Source organism: Oncorhynchus masou, chromosome 33 (assembly GCF_036934945.1).
Source record: "Oncorhynchus masou masou isolate Uvic2021 chromosome 33, UVic_Omas_1.1, whole genome shotgun sequence".
Taxonomy (NCBI): Eukaryota; Metazoa; Chordata; class Actinopteri; order Salmoniformes; family Salmonidae; genus Oncorhynchus; species Oncorhynchus masou.
The window spans coordinates 17,147,749-17,171,968 of NC_088244.1; the positions used below are offsets into that span (position 1 = coordinate 17,147,749).

Genomic DNA, 24,220 nt, shown 5'->3' on the forward strand with positions numbered 1-24,220 from the left:
TATCATTTTAATGGTAGGTTTATTTGAACAGTGAGAGTAATGTAATGTGATTAGTGATTCATTTATAACTGTCCTTCATTTTAAGGTCAACACTGTTACGTGAACTGAACTATTATTTTTCAAAAGAAACATTGAACATCGGAAGAGGTAAATCAGTGTACAAGCAGGTGAGCTGGTTCTACTCTTTTTGGCAATTTACTGGTGTTTTGTGGTGGAAAACTGGCGGTGGAACATAACACGTCAAACCTGTTACTCATAGATATACAGGCTAGAAATGCTTTTGCTTTTTTTTTTGTGAAGCTTGGATTCAATGGCCATTCCTTGCTGCGCACAACAAGCTTCCATTCCTCCTGTCACAAGGGGATTTAAGGCTGATTTAAGATTAAATAGTCAACCCCGTTACTTTATACTTTATTTGGCACTTAGTCTTTTTTTTTTAAAATTTAATCTCTTTGAGGTGGGAAAATGTATTTTTTTAAATTAAATATAAACAAACGTAAAACTTATTTAAATGTAAAAAATAAAAAATTGTGGGGGGAGTCAGATTTCTCAAACATCACTTGGTGGACCGACTCTAATATTGGGGTACAACTAATGACTACTTCTCCTCCACATGCTATTTCCATATTCTCTTTGTTTTATGTTCTGGCCGATAACCCCTGGCTCTATGTAGGCAGAGATGTGAGCAAACTCTTCCATCACAGCGACTGAATAATAGCTGTTGGGTGTATGATGCATAAGTCATATTCAATGTTCAGGCCAGGGAGTTAGTCTCTTAATGTCAATGGTTGAGTTTTCCAACAATGAATAGGCTTAAAGACAACAGAGCTCAACCTTTCATTTTATTTATAGTAAAAATACTTTTAGATACATACTGTACAGAACATGTTTTTATGGATCTTTACAAGAGTGCCTCCTTGAAGAAATGAGAAGAGGCAGAAGGTAAAGAATGTAATCAAACTCGGTAAAGAAAACATGATGTATTGGCAATAGGCAAGACCACATCTACATTTGAATAGAGTGTCTTAATAAAGAAGTTGCAACTGAATAATAGAGCTATCCACAATTTAATACTTATCAGGAATAGCTTCTAAAGCCACCCAACATACAAAGTTCAGAAAGATGATCCAAACAAGCCCATTTCAGTCAAAATACACTGTCTGCATCATTGACAGTAGGCAAACATTCCAGGTCAAGTTCTGTTGGTGTTGTTCCATGAGAGTAAAATGAAAGGTAAACAGGTTGTAGCTTACTAAAAACTGAACAAGCAATGTCCACTAATGAACGCAAAACAAATCCTAACATGTTTGCATGCAATTCATATGTAAAGTATGTATTCCCTTAAACTAACCTGTGTGTGGGAAGCAAAAACCCAAGGTTGAGATTAAGCACCATTCAAAATGTCAACCAAAGCCAAATTCATACTTGGAAAAAGACAGACATCCTTGAAGGCCTCATTTTGTAGACATACAACTACATCAATCGTGTGCTGACAATATTTGTAGTCCACATTTTACACTCACTAATGTGTGAAGTTCCTAAACAAAATACCAGTTTTCAGCATTTATCAAGAGCACCATGTTTGATCTGTTGCTGTGAAATCCAGTGGTGTTGGTCATTGATAGCACTATTGTGTGTGGCGTCTTGGTCGTTGGTCAAGTTTGTATAGTAGAAGGTGCAGTGAGATGAACCTGAGGTTATGGCTGCTTTAGCTCCACATAGACTGTGTTAGAGTGGAAGCCTCATGCAGCACCTTAGTCTTCAGCAGGCCACGTGGGAATTGATGCAGTATAGAGCAGGATGTTTGAGTCAGCCAACACTGCCTTAGCAATCCACAGTCAGAAGTAGCTTCATTCAGTTTCCCAATCTAAAAAAAAAATTCTACAAATAGCAGTGGCCATTCAGCATTCTAAAAAATAAAGGATAGTCCATATCAAAGGGTAAACTTTTGAAAGAGCTTTAATGAAATCAAAATGAAAAAATTATAGCCTCAGTTGTTGTTGTGTCTGTACAAACATCGTTTTCCACTCATCAAGCCCACAGTGTAATATAAAACTATATCATATACAAATCTATTTTTTTTTTCACTAATTCAATTTCTGTAGAAACATTTTGAAAGGTAGATCTATCTTCTGGCTCTTCACTGACTCCTTCCATCAGCTTCTCCCAGGATGACTTGCTCCTGGGTGGTGGGGGGCATTGGACAGAATTCCAAACTGGCAATGCTCTGTTGGCGCTCTCAGTTCACTTCCCAAATCCCATCCTTCTTTCTGCCCAACTCTCTCTTATCTAACTGTACCTTATAGTCTTGTCTCAGTTGTTTATGACGGTTCATCCACATGGAGCGCTCTCTCCAGGAGTCTGGACGCGCCGTCCTAGTTTCTCTGTCCCAGACACCAACGACTCCTCACTCATTCAGGGACAGGATGATGTCATCCTCAAGGTCAGAGTTGTCAGAGCTGTCTGCTGGGTTGACAGAAAGACAACAAAGATACATTTAGAGATCTGGGGGATAAATGGGACAGAATACTGTACAAGTCACTGCTGTGGTGGTAGAAAAATGACATAAAGCAGAAACGACATGTCTTCCGCAACATTGCCCCAGACAGTGTGAGGGTCCATCCTTCTTCCCCTTTTCCTATCATTCTGTCAATCCCTCTCAAGCGGAAGTGTCCTCACACAGCAGTAGAGTAACAGCTTTTCAAGAATAATAACATAAATAGCTACATCATTACTAAAAAGTGTTAAGTAGCCTAGCCCTTATGACAACAGGTTTAAGTTTACTGTTTCCAACAACTTCAACCTTGCCTGTCCTGCATCCCATGCTGTACCTATCAGTGAATGTCTGAAGGACAAACTGACAACTGTTACTCACTGTTATCCAGGGCAAGGTCCCCATCTTCCTCATCGTCATCAGAGTCATCATCATCATCTTCATCATCATCCTCCTCCTCTCCATCCCCCTCCAGCAGGCGAGACACCTCATCGTCGGAGAGAGATAATTCATTGTTCCCGTCTTCCTCGTCTTCCTCATCCTCCCCGTTTTCGTTATCCAGCTCAGCGATCAGAGGGTCCGTGTCCATGTCATCATCAGAGTCATCATCATCATCATCATCGTCATCGTCTTGATCGTCATCCTCCTGATAGGGACAAGTGTTCCAAAACAGCCGTGTAAGGAACATGCTTCACAGATCTTACATCTCTATATTTAGGTTGTTCTAATGTCAGTGATTGGTGATTTGATTAATTATCTACCAACATAATAGAGCTGTGCTTTTTGAAGGAAGCGGGTTTGTTGTCTCTCTTTACCTGATCATCTTCATCCTCCTCCTCTTCAGCCAGTCTCTGGCGTCCCACCTCGTACAGTCTGCACACCGTGTCTGTGTTGACCGAGTCCTGGTTCTGGATGAGAGACCGCAGCAGTCAGAAACATACAACTGTTGTGTCAGAGGAGGTCTCCCAATACTATTCTACCAGTGTGTAACATTGGATACAAGCCCGTTCAGATTTATTGAGTTAAATTACAGATGACAAAAGACCTACCTCAATCACAGCCAGGTAGCAGTCCTTGGTGTCTGTGCAGAGGTCAAAGATATTCCTCTTCACGTCAATGGTGGCTGGGGGGGGGAGAGAGGGGGGTATGTTTCATTGATGTCATGTAATAAATAAACCTGTCACAATAGTTCAAACTTGACCATAGCTAAAGTAGTTAATACAGAAACAAGTTGTTTGGATGGAGTCTATCCGCTTATGGAACAAAATGAATTATATTTCACATCCACAGCAAGATGCTATAGACACCAAATACATCAAGATTATTGCTTCCCAGTTGGTGGGTCAGGAATTGTTGCTAGTGACTCATGGCTGGGTTGTTTAGGGTCGTACAGTATAAAACTGGATAGTCAATTCCTGATAAATGCAACGGCTTGAAACTCTGGTGATGGTGTGGGTCTTTGAGCCATCTCACCAATGGGTTTGTAGTCGGTGGCGTTGAACGTCCTGAAGGAGGAGCCAAAGGGAGTCTTCGTCTGCATCTCCATAATGTCATCATCGTCATCTGCCTGGAGCATCGCTGCAAAAACAACCCAGCAGGGTTAGGTTCTCTACACACCACAACTGGAACACATACATAGTTGTGCTTCATATACAGAGAAAAAGCAAGAGAGGTGTATGGATGGATACAATTATTTTTTACAGGCAAAGGGTAACAGTTGCATCAGTACAAAGGAGCTGATCATAGACTACAGGAAAAGGCAGGCCAAGTGGAGCGGGTCGCGAGTTAAGTTCCTTGGTGTCTACATCACCAACCAACTATCATGGTCCAAACACACCAAGACAGTCGTGAAGAGGGCACAACAAAACCTTTCACCCCTCAGGAGAGTGAAAAGATTTGGCATGGGCCCCCAGATCCATAAAAAGTTCTACAGCTGTACCAGAGAGCATCCTGACCGGTTGCATCACTGCCTGGTATGGCAAATGCTCGGGATCTGACCATTAAGGCGCTACAGAGGGTAGTGCGTACGACTCAGTACATCACTGAGGCCAAGCTTTCTGCAATCCAGGACCTATATAATAGGCGGTGTCAGAGGAAAGCTTATAAAAATTGTCAGCGACTCCAGTCCCCCAAGTAAGACTGTTTTCTCTGCACGGCAAGCGGTACTAGGACCAAAAGGCTCCTTAACAGCTTCTACCCACAAGCCATAAGACTGCTGAATAATTAATAAAAATGGCCACCAGACCATTACATTAACCCTATTTGTTTGTATACTGTGGCTGCTCGCTGCTATCATCTATAGTCGCTTCACCCCTACGTCAATGTACAAATTACCTCAACTAACCTGTAACCCCTAACACTGACTCAGTAACCCCTGTATATAGCCCTGTTATTCTTATGTTATTGTGTAACTTTTATTATCATTTTTTTATTTTTATTTTATTTGGTAAAAACATTTTTTTAAACTCTTCTTGAACTACACTGTTGTTTAAGGGCTTGTAAGTAAGCATTTCACGGTAAGGTCTACACTTGTTGTATTCGGTGCATGTGACAAAGTTTGATTCAATTTTTTATTTAGAAGGGAAAATGGGTGGCCAGATGAGATGGCCAGATCGATAGACATTGACCCATTATTTTGGCTATTAAATCAGTGTGGTGTGGGTGTGCAGAGCCTTCATGGTATCCACAAGGCTTTGGGTAACAGGATTGGGGTCAATTCCATTTCTATTGAGTCAAGTGAACTGGAATTCCAATGAAAGAAATGAAAAATCCTCCTTGAAAATGGATGGCAAGGTTAAATTCAGGTACCTGTAATGTGAGGATTCATCATGGTAAAATAACAGCACACATACTGGCTGAACAGATGTGTGGGTGGATGAATAGATCGATAGTAAACTCAGCGAAAAAAGAAACGTCCTCTCACTGTCAACTGCGTTAACTTTCAGCAAACTTAACATGCGTAAATATTTGTATGAACATAACAAGATTCAACAACAGACATAAACTGAACAAGTTCCACAGACATGTGACTAACATAAATGGAATAATGTGACCCTAGATAAGAGGGTGGTCAAAATCAAAAGTAACTGTCAGTATCTGGTGTGGCCACCAGCTGCATTAGGTACTGCAGTGTATCTCCTCCTCATGGACTGCACCAGATTCGCCAGTTCTTGCTGTGAGATGTTACCCCACTCTTCCACCAAGGCACCTGCAAGTTCCTGAACATTTCTGGGGGGGAAATGGCCCTAGCCCTTACCCTCCGATCCAACACGTCTCAGACGTGCTCAATGGGATTGAGATCCGGGCTCTTCGCTGGCCATGGCAGAACACTGACATTCAAGTCTTGCAGGAAATCATGCACAGAAAGAGCAGTCTGGCTGCTGGCATTGTCATGCTGAAGGGTAATGTCAGGATGAGCCTGCAAGAAGGGTACCATGAGGGAGGAGGATGTCTTCCCTGTAATGCACAGCGTTGAGATAGCCTGCAATGACAACAGGTCTAGCAACGGTGGGTTTATGCCCATAGGCAACGTTTTTGCCGGTGATGTCTGGTGAGAACCTCCCTTACAACAGGCCGACAAGCCCTCAGTCCAGCCTCTCTCATTCTATTGCGTTCCTGATGTAGCTCGGACAGTTGTTGTTGCCACCCTGTACCTGTCACGCAGGTGTGATGTTCAGATGTACCGAACCTGTGCAGGTGTTGTTACACGTAGTCTGCCACTGCGAGGACGATCAGCTGTCCGTCCTGTCTCCCTGTAGCACTGTCTTAGGTGTCTCTCAGTACGGACATTGCAATTTGTTGCCCTGTCCACATCTGCAGTCCTCATGCCTCCTTGCAGCATGCCTAAGGCACGTTCACGCAGATGAGCAGGGACCCTGGGCATCTTTCTTTTGGTGTTTTTCCAGAGTCAATAGAAAGGCTTCTTTAGTGCCCTAAGTTTTTGTAATTGTGAACTTAATTGCCTACCATCTGTAAGCTGTTAGTGCATGTTCATTAATTGTTTATGGTTCATTGAACAAGCATGGGAAACAGTTTTTAAACCCTTTACAATGAAGTTATTTGGATTTTCACAAATTATCTATGAAAGACATGGCCCTGAAAAAGGGACATTTCTTTTGCTGAGTTCATGATAAGAGTGGTACTGCTGTGTGTGGATCTATCATGGCCTCAGTGTCTCTGTTTACTGAGCTGTTAGAATGGTGTGCATGTGGAAACTTCAGTTTGTGCTAAATAAGGCTGCTAGAATCCTGACTAGAACCCCAAAAATGTGATCATATTACTCCAGTGCTAGCCTCCCTACACTGGCTTCCTGTCAAGGCAAGGGCTGATTTCAAGGTTTGACTGCTAACCTACAAAGCATTACATGGGCTTTCTCATACCCATCTCTCTGATTTGGTCCTGCCATACATACCTACACGTAAGCTATGGTCACAAGACGCAGGCCTTCTAATTGTACCTAGAATTTAAGCAAACAGCTGGAGGCAGGGCTTTCTCCTATAGAGCTCCATTTTTATGGAATGATCTGCCTACCCATGTAAGAGACGCAAACTCGGTAAGTCTTTACTTAAGACTCACCTCTTCAGTGGGTCATATGATTGAGTGTAGTCTGGCCCAGGAGTATGAAGGTGAATGGAAAGGCTCTGGGGCAACAAACCGCCCTTGCTGTCTCTGCCTGGCCGGTTCTTTCATGCTGTCCCTAGGAGGGGTGCATCACTTGAGTGGGTTGAGTCACTGATGTGATCTTCCTGTCTGGGTTGGTGCCCCCCCTTGGGTTGTGCCGTGGCGGAGATCTTTGTGGGCTATACTCGGCCTTGTCTCAGGATGGTAAGTTGGTGGTTGAAGATATCCCTCTAGTGGTGTGGGGGCTGTGCTTTGGCAAAGTGGGTGTGGTTATATTCTTCCTGTTTGGCCCTGTCCGGGGGTATCATCGGATGGGCCACAGTGTCTCCTGACCCCTCCAGTATTTATGCTGCAGTAGTTTGTGTTGGGGGGGCTAATGTCAGTTTGTTATATCTGGAGTACTTCTCCTGTCTTATCTGGTGTCTGATGTGAATTTAAGTATGCTCTCTCTAATTCTCTTTCTCTCGTTCTTTCTTTCTCTCTCTGAGGGCCTGAGCCCTCGGGCCATGCCTCAGGACTACCTGGCATGATGACTCCGTGCTGTCCCCAGTCCACCTGGCCGTGCTGCTGCTTCATTTTCAACTGTTCTGCCTGCGGCTATGGAATCCTGACCTGTTCACCGGATGTGCTACCTGTCCCAGACCTATTATTTGACCATGCTGGTCATTTATGAACATTTGAACATCTTGGCCATGTTCTGTTATAATCTCCACCCGGCACAGCCAGAAGAGGACTGGCCACCACTCATAGCCTGGTTCCCCTCTAGGTTTCTTCCTATGTTTTGGCCTTTCTAGAGAGTTTTTCCTAGCCAACGTGGTTCAACACCTGCATTGCTTGCTGTTTGGGGTTTTAGAATGGGTTTCTGTACAGCACTTTGAGATATCAGCTGATGTACGAAGGGATATATAAATAATTTTGATTTGATGTGGGTGGATCTATCATGGCCTCCCAGTGGCTGTAGATGTGAACCTGCTGGTTAGACCCCTCTGCTCGCTCAGGGCACAGCCTTCCGGCCATATGGTTCAGCAGGGCCGTGTGGCATCAAACACACACATCTACATGCACCTTTCACATGTCGTGAAAACACAACCCCACAAGCATTCACCTTTCAACACACATCTAAAAGTCTTAGCTCTTCACCATAAGGTGGAATTTGACCAGCCTTGCTACCACCTCACACTACTTCATTTCCCATAGTCCTTACCTCCGTAGATGACCGTGCCGTTGTTGTTGAAGACGATCCTACACTGGTCCAGAGCTGGCACTGTATGGAGGAGGTGAAAAGTCCGCAGGTCCCACTGACACAACCATTAAGGAATCACACTGTCACATTATCAATATAGCATATTGACTACTCTACCTAATACCTCTGGGATTGGGATGTACTCAGATGTACTCAGATGGCATGGGACAGTCCCATCTTGACATTAGGTCACTTAACAGACAAACTGATGCAGGCTCAGTACCGCCAATTAAGTCTACAAATATAACTATTGTACAGTCTGTGAGTCGGATACAATCTCAGTGTTGACGATGACCTCCAGGCCATTGGGGTGGAACACTCCACTGATGTTCATGTTGAACTTGTCAAACTTGTGGATGGCACGAGCCGAGCGCACGTCCCACAGTACACCGTCGTTCAGCACCAGGTCGTCAGTGGGGTTAAAGGTCGCACAGTTCCTCTTGTAGTTATTGGCCAGGTCCGGGTAGTTGAGGGTCAGGGTTTTCTGCCCCGTCTGGATGTCATAGATCTGAGACCCAAAGATCAGGTGATCAGGACAAAAAAAAACAAAGCTTGTGTACCTGGTCATTCAGTTGAACCTTTAGATGTTTATAAAGAAGACTCACGTGAGCTATGTGTTCCTTTGTGCCAATAACTCGGTCTTGTGACAGTTTGCTGAACTCCACATAATGATCATCTAAGAAGGAATGCCTGAAAGAAGAATAAATAGAGATAAATAGAAAATATTCCTTACAACCTCTGACTTCAGGCCATATAGAACAAGCCATTTAGGTTAAGTAATGATGCACCAACGTTGCTTTGGTTAAACTGAGGGCAGGAGGCTCCACTACACTGTGTATTGTATGAAGTGAACATTCCAGCCCTAAGACATAGTGATGGGGATAAAAAAAATATAGAAAGTAACATATTGCAACACTATTTTGGACGATATTATATTGATACTTTGACTCCAAGTATAATTTTTTATTTGTAATTTGTTAGCTAGTACTAGAGAGCTGTACCTGCGCTAACCCTCCAGTATTTTTCATCCTATAGCTTGTTCGCCATCTTTTTAAATAGTGAGACATGTTTTCAGTTATTTAATTTCTCTCTGCAGTAGACATATAGTGAGCAGTGTTCCGAAAATCAATCGCAATAAAAATTACAGTATTGAATAGTGAGAGTCTCAATACATATCGTATAACAACTAAGTATTGTGACAGTATTGTATTGCAAGGTCGCTGGCAATTCCCAGCCCTACTAAGGCAGTTCAGTTAGTGTGTTTAACGAATGTGTCACCCTCTTTCAGCAGTTCCATGCTCTGCTGGCACTGAGCAGCTGGACCATTGGGCAGGGAGCACCATAAACACACAACCAATAGAATTAACCATAGAAATGGAATGGCTAAAGCAGTCATCCCCATTTGAAGAAATAACCAACTGTATTGATCTGACAAGGTCAGTCTACTGTGTCACACTTACTTCATGATGAACACTGACTTCATGCCCCACAGTGCAGACAGAGGATAACTCCATGATGCCGACGTCAACAACAGAGAGCCATCCTGATGACAAAAAAGACAAAAGTTTCACTAAAAAACTAATGTATTAGATATCCACAAGACATGTAGATTTGTAAATGTCCCCACTGACCCGTGATGGCTCTAGGTGTGTGATGGCAGAGCTGTGGCAGCTGTAGCTGGCCTCCTCCTGGCCTGTGAACACATTGTAGAGTTTGAGCTGGCCCGTACACGTCCCCAGCATCAGGAACCGCTCACGGGCAGAGAAGGCACAACACATGAACCCACTCTCATCCTCATCTGCCTCCCTGAACACAGACATGGGACGAAACCTGGGGGAAAGGGGAACATGTTACCCAGAGAAACCTGGGGGAAAGGGGAACATGTTACCCAGAGAAACCTGGGGGAAAGGGGAACATGTTACCCAGAGAAACCTGGGGGAAAGGGGAACATGTTACCCAGAGAAACCTGGGGGAAAGGGGAACATGTTACCCAGAGAAACCTGGGGGAAAGGGGAACATGTTACCCAGAGAAACCTGGGGGAAAGGGGAACATGTTACCCAGAGAAACCTGGGGGAAAGGGGAACATGTTACCCATAGAAGTCCATCTAAAAACCCAATTAAAAGATAATGACAAGGACTTTGAGTCCCCAGTGTATTAGGAACCAAACATACCTGCTAAAGATGAGGTGTCTGTCGAAGCAGCCCCCGTCCACCCCTCCATACTTGGGGTAGACGACCCTGCGTGTGTTTCGGGAGGTGAAGTTGGTTGGGGCCTGGCGCCTCTGCTTGGGTTCGGGGCACTGGTGGGGGGTGAAAAGGGAGAAAGGGGGGCAGGTGGTGACAGGGTTCTTGCAGCGCGCGTGCTGCTCCCTCAGGTACTCTGTGATGATGCTGTCCAGGGCGGGGGGAGAGGGCAGGTGTCTGTCCAGCTGTTTCTTCATGGCTGGACTCTGGCTGAAGGCACCGTAATCTGACTTCTGCCTCAGCACCCGCGGCTTCTTACAGCTGGCAGGCACGGGGCATGGCGACGGGCGCTCTCGCGTGAACACGATCCGACCAATTAGGGGAGAGCCGTTGCTTTGGTGAGGGGTCAACAGGGGAGGGGCGGCCGGAGGGAGTGCGAGGAGTTGCGATGTCGAGGGACGGGGCTGAACTGACAACGGTATGGACGGATGAGAGCCGTGGCTCGCCAACCGCGCTGCAACCCCATTGGCCAGCCGAGGGGTCCGGGGGAGGGCAGGGGCAGGAGAGGCAGGAGGAGGGGGAACAACGACAGGAAGTAAAGCTGAGGAAGATGGGTGGGGGAGGATGGCCATGGGGAGGTCGGCCTCCTTGGTGAGTGTGGTGGCCGTGTCATGCAGGCCTTTGGCCACCAGGTGGTTCCGGATCAACAGCAGTAGCTCCTTCTCAGGGAAGGAGATCCTGGACTGGGCCACCACATTAGCCCTCTGCAGCCAGGCCAGGGACACATCCGTCCCTATCATGAGGGGTTTACCAGACACTCGCTTGATGAGCTCTGCCGCAAACTTGCAGAATTTGACGTGTTCGCTGCGTTTGTCTTGGAGCACAGGCTCCTTCATAAGCTGCTGGATGTGTCCGCTGCTGAAGAGAGGCAGCTTGCTGATAATCTGTCTGACTGAGCTGGAGCGGGACAGACCCACCAGGGCCTTACAGGCCAGGGCCCGGATTTGATCCGCATCTGTGATGGGCATCTTCACCGTCAGCAGGGACAGGAGCACCTACAGGGAGATGGCAGAAGAACTAGCTATGGTTACGAGTGCATAATAACAGTATTGAGAAATCATAAAAGAAACCCAAACCATTAATGAATAGAGACAAATCAGAGACCAGTAGCGCCCAACAACATACCAGCGTAATATCTATCAATAGACAGTTCCGAAGTTAATCTTCTCTCACCTTGATGCCGTTGTTAGACTGCACCACGTTCCACATCTTGCTGAGCACGCTCTCGCTGCTCTTGGTAGTCTGGGGCAGGCGTCTACGAGGAGTGCCCGAGATGAACTTGCCGATGCTGGACATGCGTTTGTCCGGAGCACACACACAGTTGATGACCACCTGCAGAGCAGACTTCTGGATCTCGGCGTCGTTCACAAACACCTCTCCCTCCGCCACCAACAGGACTACACTCATACCTGAGGAACAACTGAACATTAAGATTAAACCCCAAAGCAAACAGTCCTGGTCTACTGGATAGATAAGGAGGTGTCAATAGAACGCCATGGAAGGACAGGTAACGTACCCACGGTGGAGACTGCATTACCCCCCTCCCCATCTGGCACAGCCACAGACTCAGCCATCAGCAGCTGGGTCTTCGGGATCACCGTCAGGATGCTCAGTATGTCCAGGGCATAACGCACTGTGTCACTCCTAGGGGACAACACGGAGAGAACCGGAGGGAAATAGTCACACAGTATTACTCGGGTATTCACTTAAATTGTGAAAAGATATAAACAAGTGTTCTCCATAATGAATAGAGATGTATTTTAATATAGAGCAGAGTAATTATGGTGATATGATATATGATACCCATAAGGCACTGGTTAGTTGTGCAGCAGCTCCTCTTCCTGGGGTCCAGCAATATTGAAGTTGCACTATGCAGAAATCACTCTGACATTTCCTGGTTGCTAAAACTAAAACAGTTCGTCTAATTTCAGTTTATGTGACAAAATAAGCTAGTGTAGTGTAGAGAATCATTGTACCGTCTAAACCACTGTGAAATACATTTTCCATAACCATCAATATTAGTTCAGCTGTTTGAAACTGGTATAAAACCGAAAGAAAAAAGAAAAAGGGAAGCATGGAAATAGTGCACATGAACAGATCTACCGCTTCTTAGACTTTTGCTTTCAAGTAAAACGAGATCTGTACATTCGGTCAGGTCGCCCAAAAAGTCACATATTGCCACTAAGGCAAATTAAATACAATATTAGCAAATTATTATATTCTCACCAAAACATTTGTAGCATCTGAACAGTTTGGCCTACAAACTATTGTGTTTATGGAAAGATAAGACTCTCATGAACACGATGGTGTTCTCCGTTTTGCTCTACAACCCCAAACAAGTGTCTTGGCAGTCGTCTGAAGTCGGCACAGCCGATCTGCCAACTTCCCACAAGGGGATCTGTACTTGCAATAGAGAAGGAAGGTTGCATTTCTTATCTGTCCTTACCTGCCATAGTAGGTCCTCCAGTCACAAGCAATGGAGATGAGCTGCAGCAGCAGCTGAACACAGGACAGCTTGTGGAAGACCTCAGCTGGCTCCCAGTACAACCTGACTGGGCCGTACTCGATCAGAAACTCCATCATCTCCACCACCTGCTCATGGGTGTAGCTGCACGCCTGGGGAACAGAAGGACAATGAGGCACCTCTGAAGGAAAAACATCACCAAGGTATATCTGTGATGATGGGTTCCAGGGGGTTGGGGTCAATTCAGAAAGGGAACTTTATAAATCCCTATAGAAAGAAATTGGCAATTTAGAGAAAACACAATCACTTCAATCTCCCAACTCAGATGGGATGGCCTGTTCCGCCTACCTTGTAGTAGGGCTGCGGGTGAATGGGAGCGCCCCCCTCAGTCCGCTGCAGGGACTGCTTGACCTGCTCCACCTTGATGGCCAGATGGGCCTCGAAGAACCTGCGCAGGGCCATGCAGGTGTGCTTGGCTGTCTGCCTGCTGGAGAAGATCTGGTCATCACTCAGCAGGGCCGCCTGGTCTTCAGGGTTTAAGATCTCCAGCGTACTTATCTGGAGACAGTAGAATTATACACAATAAGCAGCAGTGTAATACACACTGCAACAGTGAGCATGTTCAGAGAACTGATCGAGAGACAGAAATACCAAAACAGTTTTTTTTTTTTTTTTTTTACAAATATTAGAAAACCCTGTCGTAGTGACAGCTAGAGGAAACAGAAGCAAGAATAAACCAGACAGGCCCTCCTACCAGGTTGACGAGGCGTCGGAGGCCGTCCTGCCTGTCGAAGAGCTCCAGCACAGCTCGGTAGGAGAAGGAAATGGAGAAGAACATGGTGGCGTGGCAGCAGCCCGAGGCGTGGGAACACTCCAACAGCCACAGAGTGTAGCTCACCACGTCAGACAGGATGGAGTGAGGCAGCATACACACCTAAGGGGAACAGAGAAACATGAAGTGAACACACAATTTGTATGGACTTAATTTACTTCAATGTAAATCTGTATTACACACACAGACCACAGGAACAGTTGATCTTTATGGTGTGTGTTGGTCCCCTACCCTCTCCATGGCATCCTGGTTGTAGGCCAGGTAGTAGAGGCACAGAGACACCCCTGTGGCGGCCATGGAAGGCTTGGGGATCTCCAGAAGCTTCTGAACTCCTCCATGGGCCACAAACTGGGCTGCAAACTTCTTATGCAGGAGCAGGGAGGCCAGGTACTACAGGTAGAGAATGGGAATCCTAGGATAAAGCTGGGATGCACTTCTTTAAACAATTGAGACACATTCTAAGTCAGTTCCTGCTAGGGCTGTGGGAGTCACTAAATTTCATCAGCCAGTGACTGTCAAGCAAATAACTGTTGGGTCTCACGGTAATTGACCGTTAATTAACAAACATTCAGCATCTCCTGGCTTCCACACATCTACAGTTGAAGTTGGAAGTTTACATACACATTAGCCAAATACATTTAAAAACTCACGTTTCACAATTCCTGACATTTAATCCTAGTAAAGAATTCCCTGTCTTAGGTCAGTTAGGAGCACCACTTTATTTTAAGAATGTAAAATGTCAGAATAATAGCAGAGGATTAAGTTCAGCTTTTATTTATTTCATCACATTCCCAGTGGGTCAAAAGTTTGCATACACTCAATTAGTATTTGGTAGCATTGTCTTTAAATTGTTTAACTTGGGTCAAATGTTTGGGTAGCATTCCACAAGCTTCCCACAATAAGTAGGGTGAATTTTGGCCCAATCCTCCTGACAGAGCTGGTGTAACTGAGTCAGGTTTGTAGGCCTCCTTGCTCGCACAAGCTTTTTCAGTTCTGCCCACAAATGTTCTATAGGATTGAGGTCAGGGCTTTGTGATGGCCACTCCAATACCTTGACTTTGTTGTCCTTAAGCCATTTTGCCACAACTTTGGAAGTATGCTTGGGGTCATTGTCCATTTGGAAGACCCATTTGTGACCAAGCATAAACTTCCTGACTGATGTCTTGAGATGTTGCTTCAATATACCCACATAAATTTCCTAACTCATGATGCCATCTATTTTGTGAAGTGTACCAGTCCCTCCTGCAGCAAAGCACCCCCACAACATGATGCTGCCACCCCCGTGCTTCACGGTTGGAATGGTGTTCTTCAGCTTGCAAGGATCCCTCTTTTTCCTCCAATCATAACAATGGTCATTATGGCCAAAAACGTATATTTTTGTTTCATCAGACCAGAGGACATCTCTCTCAAATGTACGATCTTTGTCCCCATGTGCATTTGCAAACCGTTGTCTGGCTTTTTTTAATGGTGGTTTTGGAGCCATTCTTCCTTGCTGAGCAGCCTTTCTGGTTATGTTGATATAAGGACTCGTTTTAGTGTGGATAAAGATACTTTTGTACCCGTTTCCTCCAGCATCTTCACAAGGTTCTTTGCTGTTGTTCTGCACTTTTTGCACCAAAGTACGTTCATCTCTAGGAGACAAAAGGCGTCTCCTTTCTGAGCGGTATGAAGGCAGTGTGGTCCCATGGTGTTTATACTTGCATACTACTGTTTGTACAGATGAACGTGGTACTTTCAGGCGTTTGGACATTGCTCCCAAGGATGAACCAGACTTGTGGAGGCCGGCATTTTTTTTCCTGAGGTCTTGGCTGATTTATTTTGATTATACCATGACACCAAGCAAAGAGGCGCTGAGTTTGAAGGTAGGCCATGAAATACATCCACAGGTACAACTCCAATTGACTCAAATGATGTCAATTAGCCTAATCAGAAGGTTCTGAAGCCATGACACCATTTTCTGGAATTTCCCAAGCTGTTTAAAGGTCACAGTCAACTTAGTGCATGTAAACCTTCTGACCCACTGGAATTTTGATACAGTGAATTATAAGTGAAATCATCTGTCTGTAAACAATTGTTGGAAAAATTACTTGTGTCATGCACCAAGTAGATGTCCTAACCGACTTGCCAAAACTATAGTTTGTTAACAAGAAATTTGTGGAGTGGTTGAAAAACGAGTTTTAATGACTCTAACCTAAGTGTATGTAAACTTCTGACTTCAACTGTACATCTATATTTTAGAAAGCCTAATAAATCCATGTAATACAGCCTACACCTTCAAAATAAATAAATGTTTTTAGACAGGTCAAAAGAAACATGATATGAAGAAAATGTAGTCTATTTCAGAAGAACAGAATAGCATACTCTGAGTTCTCCTTATGCTAGGTCGTGATCTGGCTATGCCAAATGCCTGTGGCCTAAACTAGTTCATTTAGCAGACAAGATTTGCTTAGAATTCCATTGCATTATTTTATAGTATGAAGAACACAATTTAACAAAGCTGAAAACAGAAATATTTCTCCAAACAACAAATCAAATTTTATTTGTCACATACACATGGTTAGCAGATGTTAATGCGAGTGCAACTTGAGTGCGCACATGCAGCTGCAGCTGTTCTATGTTGAGCAGTTAACAAAGAAATAAGTACTCCTTTCTGCGTAGTTTACAGTTATTAATCAAATTAATCTAAACTTTGTTTTTTGTGCAGGCTGTAAAATACTCATTAGTCTCATTTACAATTTGACAAGAACTTGATAATGTCTTGAATTTCACGGTGGCATTCCATTTCTGGCTGTAATTCACCTTTAAAAGAAAATCCATGCCTTCTCCCTGAGAGATGCGCACTCTCCATCCCGTGATCGGGTCTTTCTCAGACTACAAGCGAAGACCAACACATCCGGGACACGACTGCGAATGTCCTTCTCCAATTCCAAGGTGCATATTGAAGATTTAAAGATATATTTTACTTTTCGTCGGCCAACAAGATGAGTAGGCATAACAAACAACAAAAGCAATCTATCCCACATAGCACAAAAGTCGACCTGTTCTATTGTGTGCGAGAAATAAATATTCCAAAGTCTGACAGTTGTGGGATGCAATAGATCCCAAATTAAAACAACCACTAGCATCAATGTTTTAAAAAACATTTTTTTTTACACAATGTGGCTGACAACATATTAGAATGTTTAGCGTAAAATGTTAAACTATTAGGCCATTTCTTCACATTATAAGCGCAGCAATGCGCACATGGCAGTAGGCCATAAGCTGGAATCTTCCATTAGCTGGAAAGCACCATTATCAAAAGTGACTGCAAATGCGATTATCCATGTAATGCTTTATTATAGAAATGAATTTATGGTGAATATTATCTTCACAAAACTTGAAATAAAAATCCTATTTCATTTGTCACATGCACCGAATACAACAGTTATTGGTGTTGACTTTACAGTGAAATGCTTACAAGCCCTTAAAACAACAACGGAGTTCATTTTTTTTCTTAGGTAAAAAATATGAAATTGTAAAAAAAAACAAACAAAAAAAAAAACAGTAAAAAAAAAAAAAAAAACTATACAGAGACTATATACAGGGGGTACCAGTACAGAGTCAATGTGCGGGGGCACCGGTTAGTCAAGGTAATATGTACATGTAGGTAGAGTTAAAGTGACTATGTATAGATAATAAACAGAGTAGCAGCAGCGTAAAAGAGGGGTCTGCTGGGAAGCCCTTTGAATAGCTGTCCAGGAGTCTTATGCCTTCTGAGTAGAAGCTGTTAAGAAGCCTTTTGGACCTTGACTTAGCGCTCAAGTTCCGCTTGCCGTGCGGTAGCAGAGAGAACAGTCTATGGCTAGGGTGGATGGAGTCATTGACAATTTTTAGGGCCTTTCTCTGACACCGCCTGATATAGAGGTCCTGGATGGCAGGACACTTGTAGTGCCTTGCGGTCGGAGGCCAGGCAGTTGCCATACCAGGCAGTGTTAAACACATGCAACCATGCTCTAGATGGTACAGCTGTAAAACCTTTTGAGGATCTGAGGACCCATGCCAAATCTTTTCATTCTCCTGAGGGGGTAATAGGTTTTGTCATGCCCTCTTCACGACTGTCTTGGTGTGTTTGGACCATGATAGTTTGTTTGTGATGTGGACACCAGGGAACCTGAAGCTCTCAACCTGCTCCACTACAGCCCTGTCGGTGAGAATGGGGGCGTACTCGGTCCTCCTTTTCCCGTCGTCCACAATCATCTTAATCACGTTGAGGGAGAGGTTGTTGTCCTGGCACCACCTGGCCAGGTCTCTGACCTCCCCCTATAGGCTGTCTCATCGTTGTCAGTGACCAAGCCTACCACTGTTGTGTCGTCAGCAAACTTGATGGTGCTGGAGTTGTTCCTGGCCATGCAGTCATGAGTGAACAGGGAGAACAGGAGGGGACTGAGTACGCACCCCTGAGGGGCCCCTGTGTTGATGATCAGCGTGGCAGATGTGTTGTTACCTTATCACCTGGTGGCGGCCCGTCAGGAAGTCCAGGATCCAGTTGCAGAGAGGTGTTCAGTCCCAGGGTCCTTAGCTTAGTGATGAGATTTGAGGGCACTATGGTGTTGAACACTGAGCTGTAGTCGATGACTAGCATTCTCACATAGGTGTTCCTTTTGTCTATGTTGAGTGCATTAGGAGATTGCACCATCTGTGGATCTGTTCAGGCAGTTTGCAAATAGGAGTGGGTCTAGGGTTTCTGGGATAATTGTGTTGATGTGAGCCATGACCAGCCTTTCAAAGCACTTCATGACAGTAGTCATTTAGGCATGTTCCCTTGGTGTTCTTCGGCACAGGGACTATGGTGGTCTGCTTGAAACATGTTGGTATTACAGAATCAGTCAGGGACAGGTTGAAAATGTCAGTGTAGACACTTGGTCAGCGCATGCTCTGAATACACGTCCTGGTAATCCGTCTTACTCACATCGGCTACGGAGAGCATGATCACAGTTGTCTGGAACAGCTGATGCTCTCATGCATGTTTCAGTGTTCCTGAAACTCTCACGCTGCTTATGTATGCTAGTTAAGCTCTAAACCAGCTCTAAACCAGATGAATGAGCTTAATTTAAGAAGTTATTTGGCCACTTTAGTTGTGATACAAACCTTATTAAAACATATAGGCCTTTGGGCTAGGTTACATGAGGTGTGCGACTATGATTCGAAAAAGTCGCAAAAAAAAGGCTGTTTCTTATGCTGGGCATCATTCACAAGTGATAATATATCATTCACAACCCATCAGACTATTCATGATTTCATCATGTCTTCACATATACTAAAAAAAGATCCAAAATCAGTCAAAAGTTTGTACACACCTATTCATTCAAGGGTTTTTCTTTATTTTTACATTGTAGAATAATAGAAGTCATCAAAACTATGAAAACATGGAATCATGGTAGTACCCCCCCCCCAAAAAATTAACAAATCAATATATGTTTTACATATTTGAGATTATTCAAAGTAGTCACCTTTTGCCTTGATGACAGCTTTGCACACTCTTGGCATTCTCTCAACCAGCTTCACCTGTAATGCTTTTCCAAACATGTTGAAGGAGTTCCCATATATGCTGAGCACTTGTTGTCTGCTTATCCTTCACTCTGCTGTCCAACTCATCCCAAACCATCTCAATTTGGTTGCGGTGATTGTGGAGGCCACAAAGGCACGGTGGTTGGAACCAAAAACCTCAAATTTGCACTCATCAGACCAAAAGACAGATTTCCACTGGTCTAAAGTCCATTGCTCATGTTTCTTGGCCCAAGCAAGTCTCTTCCTCTTACTGGTGCCCATTAGTAGTGGTTTCTTTGCAGCAATTAGACCATGAAGGCCTGATTTCACGCAGTCTCCTCTGAAAAGTTGATGTTCAGATGTGTCTGTTATTTGAACTCTGTGAAGCATTTATTTGGGCTGCAATCTGTGGTGCAGTTAACTCTAATGAACCTATCCTCTGCAGCAGAGGTAACTCTGGGTCTTCCTTTCCTGTGGCAGTCCTCATGAGAGCCAGTTTTATCATAGCGCTTGAAGGCTTTTGTGACTGCACTTGAAGAAACGTTCAAAGTTCTTCAAATTTTCCAGACTGACTGGCCTTCATGTCTTAAATTGATGATCGCTTATTTGAGTAGTTCTTGCCATATTAAGAACTTGTTCCTTTACCAAATAGGGCTATCTTCTGTATACCACCACTACCATGTCACAACACAACTGAAATTACACAAATTAACAAGGCACACCTGTTAATTGAAATGCATTCCAGGTGACTACCTCATGAAGCTGGTTGAGAGAATGCCAAGAGAGTGCAAAGCTGTCAAGGCAAAGAGTGACTACTTTGAAGAATCTCAAATATATGATGATTTGTTTAACACTTTTGGCTACTACATGATTTCATGTGTTATTTCATAGTTTTGATTTCTTCACTATTATTCTATAATGTAAAATTAGTAAAGATAAAGAAAAACCCTGGAATGAGTAGGTGTGTCCAAACTTTTGACTGGTACTGTGTGAGTGAAATTTATATTGATTTAGAATGGACCATTATCACGCAACTGTCTCGAAAAATGGGCAGACGAAAAACAACATGTTATCTATGCACTTAAATAGAGAATGGAGGATGCTTTTCCAGTGATTCATTTTCATGCCAGCCAGTTAAGGCTATACTCCTGTTGTATGGTTGAGCAATGTGCTTAATATTAGGAAAGTTGAGAAATAAATATAGTTGGTCTAGCCTATAGAAAGCAGATGTGATCCTCTTTTCTCATGCAATTGCATACCCTATAGAAATGCTGTGCAACATTAGCCCATGGGCTCTCATGAAGTGTAGGATTCGATTTTCAATAACATTTGCATTAATGCCAGAGTGATTAGAGGGACAATATAGTGCCGAATACCAGGCAGTTAGCAAGTTTGGTAGGCTACTAATGACCAGCAGCATCTGAGCTTTGAGAAGCCTAATTAGCATGACTAAATGGTCACGTGGAAATTGGCTGCCTTCCTGACTCGTGACTGCCTGTAATACGGTCACAGCAACAGCCCTAGTTGTAGTAAGGTTACCTTGAGAGCCTCAAAGGTGAGCTGTACATCGTTGGTCTGCTTCAGGTCCATGTAATGGATGAGCAGCTCACAGGCTCCCATCTGCATGAAGACAGCCAACAGCTGAAAGACAGAAAATAATACAGAGAAATTAAACATTTATGCAGAGCACTACTCGTCCGTCTAGCAGCCTTCAGTTATTTATGGCATAATGTCTTCAACGAGTACAGTACTAGCTCTTATAGAGTTTGACAAGACTGACATCTGCTGGTAGGTTTATGTAGCAGACACTAACCTCCTGGTACTCCCCCAGAGGGGTGAGGTACTGTAGGATGAGCCTCTGCTCCATCTCCGGGGTCAGAGGGTAAAGGTGATAGTTGTTCCCAATCACCCAGGGGCTCATCTCAGACCAGCTACTGTTGGACAGCTCGCTGAAGTTCCTCTCCGGCTCCGGCAGGGAGAAGTTCAGCTTCTGTTTCACCTTCCGTCCATTCTCCCTCTCCGCCCTCCTCTTGAGATGACTGCTGCCCTCCGCCCTGCCATCTGGGAAGTCCCGGTGGGACAGAGACTGCGGGGCAGACACAGGTTTCATCAGGCCTTTAATGGACGAGCTGGTGCAGCTGCTGATCTTGTGGGAAGAGTTGTCAGACTCATTGCTGGGGAAGGGGCTCTCCTCTATGTCCTCCTCTGGTCCCTTCTCTGTTCTGTTATTCCCTGGGGGGAAGGGGTTCTCCTCTCTGTCCTCCTCTGGTCCCTTCTCCACCCTCTCTGTGCCGTTATTCCCAGAGGAGAACGGGGTGTCCTCGAAGCCTCCGTCAACAGTCTCCTCATCCAGAGGAAGGAGAGGTTCCCCCAGGGCCTTCCTGGGACTGGGCCGTTTAAACTCCTTCCTGTTCTCAGTGTCCTTGGCCTGCAGCTCACGTAGCCGCTGCAGCATTAGAGGCACCTGAGAGAGCGAGAGAGATGCATCTAGCGTCATTCAGAGATCCAGATGGACACCATGGCGCCCACATGTGGCTACACAAGGTCAAATTAAATTGAACCCACATTGCAGTATTTATACAAGATCTTATGTTCATGTTGTTAAACCTTCTCAGAGGCTTAATAAAAACACCTCATAATAGGGTTTGGGCACTGACCAGGACTGAGTTCTCCTCCCTGTAGTTGGCAGCGATGTCCTGGTTCTCCATGGCTCCTGCCAGCAGGCCCGTAGCATAGATCATCAGGGGTTGCTCAGCCTCCTGGGCCCATTTAAACAGCCTCTCCACTATGCCCTCCTGTCACAAACACAACATCATGATTGTTGAGTAGGTTGCATATTCTAGCTAACTAAATCTATAAACATGTTTAAGTGCATCTCCACAGAAGCAGGTTGTAGCATACCTTCTCCTGAAAGACCACAGCGGTCTCCAACCCAGGCATGATGTTCTGCAGCAAGCGACAGGCTGCCGTGTTAAGGGTGAGCTCTCTGCTGGTCATCACATAGCTATTCACCAGCTGGAAAAAGACAGGAGTTGAAATAACATGCACTCACCAGATCATCAATTTACAAATAATACTAAATAAGTATAATTGTTTTCCATTCTCACCGCATTCATGAAGTCATCATCTTTGAACAGGATCTTAAGCAGATGACCCAATACGCATTCTGGATCAGCTCTCCCTAAGTGACAAAAGGTGGGGAGAATTAAAAATATACAAAATGTCAACAAATATCACTTTTGCTAGATACAGTTAATTATATAGCTATGACTACACACAACAGAAATAAAACATCTTACCAGGGTGCCTGTCATCAAAAGGATCAGGATCAGCTTTGTGATATTCCTCAGTCTCCCTCTCCACCAGCTCTGAGATCCTGAGAGGAAAATAAAAACCCATGATATATTCAAAATATACAACATATTCCTAAATGTCCAGAGGCTTTAAAACAATCATCCATCCCTTCCTTCAAGTAATGTGATCTGAATAAAGTAAGTGCATTTTTGTTGTTGTTGAAACTTCCCATAATATCCACTGGTGTTACAAAACATTATCCTCCTTTATTACACAGGCACTCACTTGGTGAGGATGTTAACCAGGTCTGGTGTGCTAGCCTGCTGCTCCCCCTCCCACTTCTCCAACCAATGCTCCAGCAGAGCAGTCAGCTCTGCCTTGGAATCCACGCTGGCAGATGCCGACGCCATGGTGTGGCCTAATACACAGAAAACACATGATGAAAGAATGTGCAAAACACTGGATTGGTGCAAGCAAGATGGAAGCATTGAATGTTGACAGAAAAGTGGTAGGAAATCAATCTAGCCCATATCAACATTTACAATGACAGGCAACTGACGGATAGTGATAGTCACTAACACTAGCTTACTTATTTGGCCTACTCCTGAAATAAAATATATTTAATGCATGATCGATCTATGCACACAAACCACGACTTCCTCTCCAGTTGCAACCAGTGACTCAAAGGGGACCTTTCTTTGGGCTTCAGTTCAGAACAGATCCAGTCAGACAGCTGCATAGGTCCCTAGAGACTCCAACGGTCAACAGGTGATTTGGTCATGATGCTAGAAACCGTCCAATAGCATTAGCTATCTAACGTTACTGTGTAGTAGCTACTAATTAGCCTATTTCTAACGTCAGCTTGCTACCGTTACTGTCTCCGGAATATATAGCTAAACGTTAGCTAGCTACTGTACAGGATGACAAGCAACACCGTCATCGGTACGTCGATAGCTAACTTATTTCTTAGATAAACTCTGCAGGTGTGAAATACCCCTTTTAGCTAAATGTACCAGCTAGATAGCTAGCTACGGATATTCGCTATATAGAGTTACAACGTCGGAAAATCTGTTTAAGCGAAGTTACACTTAGTTCAATGTTCAGAAACTGCTGTTTGCATTGATTGTGCACACGAGCTAGCTACAAGACCGCCCAGAGTAGACAGTTATTAATGTGCGAGACAGCATTGTTGGCTAACTAACGCTAGCTATGTAGCTAGCTAGCGAACACATTATTAGCATGTTATGCGAATGCGTACCTTGATATGCTCAATTTTCCCTCGCTTTCCTTATCCCTTCCACAAAAAAAATACTTTTTAAAATCCCGACATACACTTGCTAGCTAGACATGTATTGTTAAAAACAATACAAACTGCAGCTTCGCACAGCACCTTATCACTTGTTTTAGCACAGCCTTGTTCGGGGTTTATTATGGCGAACACGTTCTACACGGTTGTCACGAGTTACCACAGCCACAAAGTCAAAACTGGATATATCGTAAAA

At 44.3% G+C, this 24,220-nt stretch overlaps 1 protein-coding gene across 2 annotated transcripts; it reads right to left on the reverse strand.

Moving 5' to 3' along the window:
- Window positions 1-829: 829 nt before the first annotated feature.
- Window positions 830-24,167, reverse strand: LOC135527905 (DDB1- and CUL4-associated factor 1-like). Of its 2 annotated transcripts, none has more exons than XM_064956556.1 (25): window positions 23,977-24,167; window positions 23,004-23,136; window positions 22,724-22,800; window positions 22,532-22,605; window positions 22,326-22,439; window positions 22,082-22,219; window positions 21,238-21,888; window positions 20,964-21,065; window positions 14,130-14,288; window positions 13,821-14,000; window positions 13,415-13,624; window positions 13,049-13,218; window positions 12,119-12,246; window positions 11,776-12,011; window positions 10,531-11,597; window positions 9,989-10,187; window positions 9,818-9,900; window positions 8,963-9,047; window positions 8,632-8,865; window positions 8,319-8,412; window positions 3,968-4,072; window positions 3,544-3,617; window positions 3,310-3,402; window positions 2,876-3,140; window positions 830-2,463 (listed from the first exon to the last, which is right to left on the reverse strand). In XM_064956556.1, exons 2-25 carry the CDS (start codon window positions 23,126-23,128, stop codon window positions 2,408-2,410), a joined length of 4,719 nt encoding a protein of 1,572 aa, XP_064812628.1. In that variant the 5' UTR covers window positions 23,129-23,136; window positions 23,977-24,167; the 3' UTR covers window positions 830-2,407. The 2 variants fall into 2 exon arrangements, with proteins under 2 accessions (XP_064812628.1, XP_064812627.1); XM_064956555.1 differs by having other exon boundaries at window positions 830-2,466.
- Window positions 24,168-24,220: the final 53 nt, after the last annotated feature.